The sequence below is a fragment of the Setaria viridis genome, chromosome 4 (genome assembly GCF_005286985.2).
Source record: "Setaria viridis chromosome 4, Setaria_viridis_v4.0, whole genome shotgun sequence".
In the NCBI taxonomy this organism is placed as follows: Eukaryota; Viridiplantae; Streptophyta; class Magnoliopsida; order Poales; family Poaceae; genus Setaria; species Setaria viridis.
This window is the reverse complement of record NC_048266.2, coordinates 17,918,903-17,928,156: the sequence shown is the minus strand read 5'-3', so window position 1 is coordinate 17,928,156 and position 9,254 is coordinate 17,918,903. Positions and strand designations below refer to the sequence as shown.

General features: G+C 43.0%; 1 protein-coding gene across 1 annotated transcript; it reads right to left on the bottom strand.

The window, feature by feature from the left end:
* Positions 1 to 5,934: 5,934 nt before the first annotated feature.
* Positions 5,935 to 7,834, bottom strand: LOC117853498 (F-box/FBD/LRR-repeat protein At1g13570). The gene is made up of 3 exons (XM_034735842.1): positions 6,767 to 7,834; positions 6,517 to 6,660; positions 5,935 to 6,372 (listed from the first exon to the last, which is right to left on the bottom strand). The coding sequence occupies exons 1-3, from the start codon at positions 7,832 to 7,834 to the stop codon at positions 5,935 to 5,937; spliced, it is 1,650 nt and encodes a 549-aa protein (XP_034591733.1).
* Positions 7,835 to 9,254: the final 1,420 nt, after the last annotated feature.

The window sequence follows — 9,254 nt, the reverse complement described above, 5'->3', positions numbered from 1 at the left end:
CCGAAGGAACTCCCCTCAAGAATATGATACATCAGGAGGTAATTGAGTTTGTTAGAGAACATATTGTGCATAGGTTTGGCATTCCACAAACTTTAACCATGGATCAAGGGACTTCATGCATATCCAAAGAGGTGCGTGAGTTTGTTGAATCCTATGGTACTAAATTGCTCAATTCATCTCCATATTATGCTCAAGCTAATGGACAAGCCGAGTCTAGCAACAAGATTTTGATTAAGCTCATCAAGAAGAAGATAGACGAAAATCCTAGAAGGTGGCATGAGGTATTATCTGAAGCTTTGTGGGCTTATTGTATTGCTAGACATGGTGCGACTAAAGTTACTCCTTTTGAGATTATCTATGGTCAAGAAGCCATTTTGCCTGTTGCAGTGAATCTAGGCGCATATAGATTAGCTAAGCAAAATAATCTTGATGTTGATACTTATCATGCCTTGATGATGGACAATGTTGATGAGGTGACCAACAAGCGATTGGAGGCTTTGAAGGAGATTGAGAAGGACAAAATTCTAGTTGCTAGAGCACATAATAAGAGGTAAAAGTTAAATCTTTCCAGGTTAATGATTTGGTTTGGAAGACGATTCTACCTATAGGGACCAAGAGCAACAAGTTTGGCAAGTGGTCTCCAAGTTGGGAGGGGCCATACAAGATTGTGAAGGTGCTTTTTAGGAATTCCTATATGGTAGAAACTTTGCGAGGATAACAGTTGCCTAGAACTCTCAATGGTAGGTACTTGAAGAAGTATTAGCCAAGTATTTAGCAAGATGCTTGATGTAACATGGCCGATGGATTCTGTAAGGAACATCGCCCTTAGGCTTATTTTTGTTTTCTGGTACGCAATGTTTTAAAAAAAACATGGGGGCATGTGTTGGAGCTCAAAATTGGCAGCAAGCCGATCAAGCCGGGACCAACCAGTCAGATCGATTCCTCCAGGTCGTCTAACCGATCCTGGATCCTATAGCCGGTCTGGCAAGACCAACTGGTCTGACCGGTAGGCACGACCGGTCAGACTGACCCAATCCTAGTCCGAGTAGAATTGAGGAGTCCTAGTAGGTTAAGGTTTGTAATAGAATTTCATTGCGGGGCAAGACCTCTGCACCCTATAAATATAAAGTGCCGTGGCTGATTGAGGCTAATACCTAATCGAACAAAATGTTTATCTTTACTTTATCTTCAAACCCTAATCTTTTCCAACCCTTTGCTTCTCTCCTTCGTCTCGACGGCAGTTGAGGACATTCTGAGTGGCCTGCTGATCTCAGAACAACCCTAGGCTCATCATCCCTGACGTGGTCCCTCCGGGATGGTGAACGTAGGTTTTTCTGTTGCCCTTGTGCAAACCGGTCTGACCGGCTTCCCTGACTAGTTTGACCGGCCAAAGGCAGGAGCCTCGTGAGGTGAAGTTAACTAGGATTGGAGGAACGGAGGTGGTACATCCATTGTTGGTCCATCTGCATCGTATTACGTGAAAAATGAACATAGGACTTCATGTAGGATTATTGTTTATAATATTTAGTTCTTGCATTAACATGAGATAAATAAATTATTGGTCAAAGAAATACAATTATTGTTAAATTACTATGACATGAAAAAAATGTAGCAATGACCAAATTCTATTTTCTTACACCTACATTTTATTTACCTTAATTTTATTGAAATAGCTAAATATTAAAAACACATTTACTCTATTTTTTTCTCATACCTAATATTGATCAAGTTATTTTAACTAATATGAATCGTACATAACAAGCAAGCTATCCATCAAATTCTAGCTTAAAAACATATGTATAAATAAAAATCCTCTCCATTCTTCCTCGTTCTAAAAAACTCATTTTTCTCCCTGTCTAAAGCATAAAACAAAACATAATAACAATAAATGAAGGGAGGATGAAGTAGCTAACCTTCACAACACTTTGGATGAGTGAAATCCCACAGAAATGAGGAAACAAATTTGGGCAGCACATCCCCTAGGGTTGCTTCGTCGTCATGAAGAGGGGGGCGGTGGAGTGGAGTGGCACGGGCTGGAGGAGGAAGAAGACCTCTTTGTGTGGTGATTTTATAGGGGAGGAGATTTTGTCCCAGTTGGAAATTCTAACCGGGACACAATCCAACCCTTTTTGTCCCGGTTGGAACCTCCAACCGGGACAAAAGACCCCCCTTTTGTCCCGGTTGAAATTACCAACCGGGACTAAACCTTTTATTCCGGTTGGAGTTACCAATCAGGATAAAAGAGTCAGCCTTTTGTCCCGGTTGGAGCTTCCAACCGGGACAAAAGGGGGTGGCGTCAGTGCGATTTTTCTGACCGTTACAACTGGGACTAAAGGGTGAGCTTTAGTCGGTTGGTATTCACAACCGGAACTAAAGCGCGCTGGCCTTCGGTGGTATGCCACTTTAGTCACGGGTTCAATGTTAACTGGGACAAAAGAGGTGGATGGAAGGTCAGTTCTCTTTTAGTGTTCTATCACGCGCGATCTAGCGCAATTCGATGTGTTGGCTAGAAAAAGCGTCAACAAGTATTGGTGTTCTCCTATCAGAGAGAGAGGGGGATGCCCTTGTACTCAAATGTCAGAAATAGGTTTGCGCGTCACCAAAGAAAATTTGTACGGAAGCACGTTATGCAGTTGAGTGCTCTATCGTAACACTTAACAAACAAGACTGAGACGCTGATCGCACAAGGATGATGGTTGTGCTGTAGTCTGTAGCTTCCCCTTCTTGCGCGGCGAAGGAACCCAACTATTTTCTCCTGGTAGAAATACTAGCACAGCCGAAGCTGCTTCAACAGATAGAGCCCCACAGCCCGATTTCAGCCGTAACTGCCATATACAGCTAGCTCTTCGACAGCTACACAGCAAAGCCAATATTCAGGCTGCTCCCTGGGTGCCGTAACAGTTTAAGTGACCCAAATATATACACAAAAACTACTGGTAACTACTCCCTCCATTCCAAATTGTAGATCATTTTGGTTTTTAAAAATTTATAGATACTATGTCTGTAAAATTTAAAAAACCAAAACGACATACAATTTAGAACGGAGGGAATACTAGAGTACTCAATGTACTAGTCTTCCCCTTTTACTTCCCTCTTCTTTCCTTCGTGAACCCAAATGATTAGTTTGTCTCGCCGATAATTGAACCACCAAGGGTCATTTCTGTGTGCTTATGGGTCAGAACGGTTAAAAGTTATTGGAAGTTAAACAAACAGAATTTGGGATACATGTTCCCAAATAATAGTTGAGTTCTGAAATTACAAAGGTAAGTGGAAGCACAAGACTGGGAGGCTGCATTTTCCAAGTTGGAGGTGCCTGTTTGACGAGAGAGCAGGTGTCCATCATGGTAAGTTAGTAATGCACGCTGTAAATATCAGAACCTGGAATATTAAAGATCTCTGATAGAGAACTGTAACCACAACACACACACACACACACACACACACACGGGTTCTACAAATAAGCTTGTGCCTTTGCGGAATTGAAGCAATATAATAGACTCATGATCGGCGGACAAAACTCAAACCAAGCAATCTGACAAATTAGTGCAATTGTAGTGATCGGAGGATATAATTCGAATCAAGCAATCTATGCAATTGTAATGATTGGAGGACATAGCTTTGAATGTCCCCGTTGCAGATGCTATCAGGCCTACATTCTTGAAAGCCTCAAGCCCTCAAGAACTGGACAACTAGTGAAAATCTGTAACTTGTGGGGAGGCAGGGAAAGAACAGAGTGACCACAATCAGAGCTACAACCTAGAAACACTTAGCATTTGACAAACAAATGGATGCTTTATGCTATTCTTATGGTCAAAACTCGAGAATGAAATTAATTCTATGAACTTTCATCAGTGAACACAATTGAAGAATTCTTCGATCATTACAAAGGCACGGAAATAGTCTATAATAAGAACATGAGGCTCGGTCATGCCAAAAATCATGCAACACCACATTTGGAATCAGCAACAATCATGATAATTAGTGTACAAAATCGCCAAAAAGGCAACTTCCACAATAGTCCTTCATGACTGAAGACATAGTAGTACGTATGGAGTAAAGCATTGTAGTTTATGGATTCACATCCACTGCAAGCAATTATACACCAGCTTTCATAATGAAAATATTTTTAGTTCATATATGTAACTACTGTAGTCTGTATATATAAAGTTAAAGTAATAGTAAGCCATTCATGCTATCGTATTCTGCTACAGATGGGCTAGTAGCTGTTATGCCTCTCATGGAACAGGTAGCTATTCCAAGCAGCTGTAGGTTTTTGCAGGCTACTCCCTCCATCCCAAATTGTAAGTTATTCCAAGAATCTTGGAAAGTCAAAGTATCTCAAGTTTGACCAAATTTATATGATAATATAATAATATTTATGATGTCAACTAAGTACCATTAGATTCTTCATCAATTATATTTTCATAGTATACCCAGACTTACAATTTAGGATGGAGGGAGTACTAATTAAAACTCACGGTTCATGCTAGTAGAAACTGTTGCCTTTGTGGTTACTAGACTCCCCATTGGGGCACATAACTCAAACTGAGTACAACAGGCAATCCTCAATTGGTACCCATGGGACGTGGATATCACCCTGACTTGTGGTTTGCAAGAAAAATAGGCTATCCCACCAAAACAATAAAAGAAGTGCATGATGCTTTAAAACATGTTCAAGCTTGTCATTGTGAACTAAGTGAGGTATGAAATGTATAATAAGATTTTAATATCCCACTGAAAAAATGCCAATAAGTCCATATTCTAGAAAACTTCAAGGACAACTAGCGTAAATTCAAAATCATTAGGGATAATATCCAAAACAATGTATGCAGTATGTATTTCTAATCAAAGCTATGACGTAGGAACACTTGGTATTTTTGATAAATAAAAGGAGTAACTCATACGGTCAACACTCTGCCAGCAAGTCTAAGAAATGCCATGCAAAATCCTATAAATATTTTTTTCTCAAACTAGGCAGGAGAGCTGCATGTCATTTCATTAAGAGAGAAAAGAAAATACATAGAGAGGGGAGACGAAATCCAATAAATAAAAGTCTTTACCTTTAAAATCTGCAAAAGACAAATTCTATGACAGTCCTTCCAGACTACAGATATGATGGAGTAAAGCAATGTTATCTATGGATTCACATTGACCAGTAGCAATAATGATGCAGCTTTCATAAAAATGGGCATATTTTCAGATCATATCTTTAGGTGCGGTAGACATATCACTAAATATAATAGGAAACCATTCAAGCTGTCACATCCTGCTTATTTAAGGGACAAATGAGGCCAAACATATTGGGACGGTCAGATATATACACTAACAAAAACTTTGTCAACTGTTTCAGTCACACTATCCAGAATGAACAAGTGGACACCAAATCCATACTTGAAGCAAAAATACTTGACCCACCGACCGCTCAAGCATGTCACGAGTGTCAAGCTATGTTTTGAAGCTAAAACATAAAAAAATCAAGTAGTACCCCATATCACAACATAATACTTGGCAAATCAATCAAGCTTTGCTTCAATAACTAAACAATATAATGGCCTGCTGACAATTTATTTGCAAGGTAAAACAACCAGTCAGGATTTGGAATGCGAATTCTACAAAGAATAAATTGTGATGAAGATTGAACAGACTCAACAGATTTTCCGAGAAACACTTCAAACAAAATTTGTAAGTTTTGAAACAGTTTTTTGGTGCAGTTCTGCACACAAAATTGATTTTAGCAGGGCCACATTGGACTAGAGAAATCACAAGAAATGCAGAGAACAGTTGATGCCTACAGTAGGCTTTCGAGAGGAAAATTACTGATTAACTTAACCACTTACAACAGTTCATTCTAGTAGGAACCTGCCCAATCTTTGCCAAAGCTAATGAAAGCGATAAAAAAATCATGGCTTAGCTTGGTTGTAGATGACTGCCAACTCAGAGAGTACTGCTGAAATAATGAAGCACAGCATTGCCCCTGTGTTCAGCATCAGCTGCCATAAGGTCAAAAGGGTCGCTCCATGAAAAATCTGATCCTATGCGAAAATGCCAAGTAGGAGACCCCCTTTCAGAAACTGGACTCATGAAGACACTCAGCTTACAGTTTTCACTGGCCCATTTTGCAGAAGTCAGAGGCTTCAACTTGGCATTCACATCGTCCACTGAAGAGAAACATTCAGAGACCACCATAACCACCATCTTCTCCAGGATCTGTGCTTTCTCGGCGATGAACTTGAGGAGCGATAGTTCACTTCTATTCCCACGAAACTCTTCGAAAACAAACTTCTTCACATGTGACTGGACACACTCAATATGGCCGGCCTCCTGCCAGAACTTGAGATTAAGCTTGCTGGTGGTATGATCGGCATTCTGTGACTGCAAATCAGATCAGACAAAGCCATAAATAGTTCATGATAGCTATGGAGATGAGCCATGCAACAACAATCAGGCTAGTAAGCTACTGTACATTATTAGTGATGATGCAAAAATGACAAATAGAACAGTAGTGACAAGTTTTACATAAACATGGAGTATCTCGACGTTGGGGAAGCATTTCAGGAAGCAGGGCACCATCTTGACATCATTGCGGACTTCAGATTGCACTTCCAAAGCCAAGATTTTGACACTCGGAACAATGGTGCTTGGGCTCACCTTAGTACCCACCTGAAACGCAAATGTGAAATGCCATGAACCACACAAACTAATAGGATCAATTAATGGCATGTATTGTTGGCACAAATAAACAAGTAAACATAATAGAAACTAGAACCTTGATGACCGTGTTGCCAATCTCCAGTTCGTGATCTGCGAGCTGCCAATGTCCCAGCATGCGCAGGTTGGGTGCATGGCCAATCTTGATCCTTGAGCCCTTATCGTGATTCATGGTCATCCACAGCAAGAGCCTCTCCAGGCGAGGAGCATCCACCACGTTGACGTCCGCCAATGCACTCATGCCCAGCTGCACGCACCGCAGGGTGCGGCTGATCAGGCGGAGGCGCACGTCGATCTGGCTTGAAATTATGGTGAGGATCTCCAGGACGGGGCTCCTGTCGACGAGGAATTGGAGGTCTCGGTCCCCCACGATGATCAAGCTGAGGACGAGCTCCTTGAGGTGGGGGAAGCGGGCGGAGCGCGGGAGGCCGGCGGTGCTCGGGAACCTCCAGACGCCGAGGTGGAGGCGGGTGAGCGAGGCGGCGCAGCCGAAGAACTCGGTGGGGAGAGGGAGGTCAAGCGGCCACGGGCGGTTGATAAAGGCGAGTTCTTGGACGCCCTTGTCGGCGAGGAGCTTCAGCCAGCGCGCGGCCTCGTCCCGGTGAGACGCCATGTGGGTGCAGGTGAGTTGGACGCAGCGGAAGGGGCCCGGATGCGCGGCCAGGACGCGCGACGCCGCGGCGACGACGAGCATGGACGAGGGGTCGTCGCCTCCGGGCGCCATCCGCACGGCCGCAAACCCGTCCGGGAGGATGTGGGCGTCGACGACGGCGAGGGGCGCGCTGCGCCAGATTCCGCGCCAGCGCGAGGCGAGCGCGGCGGTGCGCGCGGCGTCCTTGGCGGGGAGGCGGGAGACGACGTTCTTGAGGATCCCGTCAGGGAGGCGGCTGAGGCAGTCGATGTCGTCGCCGGTGGGCGCGGAGACGGCAGCGGAGGCGAGGGGCGCGCGGCGGGAGACGGGCGGGGGCGGGGTGGCGTCGTACAAGTATTGGAGCGCCATGTCGACGCCGAGGCCAACGAGCTGGGGACAGTCCACGCCGAGTTGCTCCATGATAGCCTGCAACTGCAGGTTGGAGATGTCGCCCATCTCCCTCATGTTCATGCCCATGAGAAATTGCTGGTCCATGCTCGCCGGTGGTGAGCCGATCGAGCGGCGAGGGTTTCGGTGTGGCGAGCGGAGTGGGTGAAGTGGCGAGGGGTGGTGGGCTGGTGGCGGCCGTGTTGTTATGTAGCCAAGTGAGCTGCTGAGCTGACTTAGGGTTTGGTTGGTCCGATCTGATGGGCCAAATGTCCGAACTTGGTTGCTCTCGGGCATATTTACAGTCTGTATTCCTATCGTTTGCCGGTAATTAATGCGCACGAGGCTAGTCCCTTGTTTACTTCACCCCCAACTCCCAACTTTGACACTATGCAAAAAGAAGATTCCCCATCACATCAAACTTGCGGTACATGCATGGAGTACTAAATGTAGACGAAATTAAAAACTAATTGCACAGTTTTGTTGTACTTTGCGAGACGAATCTTTTGAGCCTAATTAGTCAATATTTGGATAATAATTCACAAATACAAACGAAACGCTACATTGTGCTACAGTGTTGTAACAGTAATTTGGCACCTCCCAATTTTGCTAACTAAACAAGGCCTAGTTATAAATCGCACACGATAACCAAATTGACCAAGTTTAAAGTGTGGTAATATATGGCAGTGAATCAAAATACTACAGTATCTACTTAAATCTAACTCTAGGTCCGTACACTTACAATTAAGGGTTTGATCATTGGTTGCCATTGATGATTGCCAATGGTCCCGATCCAAGTAATCCCTCTTTTCTAAATTGTACTTCAGCTGTCACAAATTACTATTCATTTTGATATTTTTTTACATACATTACTTTTGCTATGTATCTAGACATAGTATATATCTAGCAGTACATCAAAAGCTAAAAGGAATAGTAATTTGGGATGGAGGGAGTATGTCGTTTTAGCTTTTCTAGATTTATAGATATTATTATGCATCTAGACATACACTATATCTAGACGCATAGCAAAAGTTATACACCTTGAAAAGTCAAAAAGACCTACAATTTGAAACAGGTGGAGTATATATTTGTGGTTCATTGCGTGTCTTCTTTTTTCGAAACATCTTGTGTGTCTTCTAAGTTAAGCATTGTGCTGTAGAGATCCTCTGCTTGTAAATAAAGTCAAGTTAGTGCCATCATGTTGGAACACTATTGGTTTGTACTACCATGAGGAACTAAATTCGATAAAAATAATATTGGTGGTCCATGTTGGCTAAAATTAGCAGAATTATCTTTGCGCGTACATTAGGCGGTGGGTTTTACAACTAAAAGGAGTAGGAAGTTAGCACTTATAACCAAGCATTATATGGAACAAGGCTGCACAAAAAACAGGTAGTTCACAAAAGCTGATTCTTCATCTAGGCCTTGTTTAGTTCCCAAATTGGGAGTGGCAAAGTTTGCATTTTGCTATAAATGCGCAACTGTAGCATTTCGTTTGTATTTATGAATTATTGTCCAAACATTGACT

Coding starts and splice junctions, on each gene's coding strand:
- LOC117853498 (XM_034735842.1), bottom strand. CDS start 7,834: ATGGACCAGCAATTTCTCATGGGCATGAACATGAGGGAGATGGGCGAC. Junction 6,661..6,766: donor TTGGCAACACGGTCATCAAG/GTTCTAGTTTCT, acceptor TTTGCGTTTCAG/GTGGGTACTAAGGTGAGCCC. Junction 6,373..6,516: donor TCGAGATACTCCATGTTTAT/GTAAAACTTGTC, acceptor TCTGATTTGCAG/TCACAGAATGCCGATCATAC.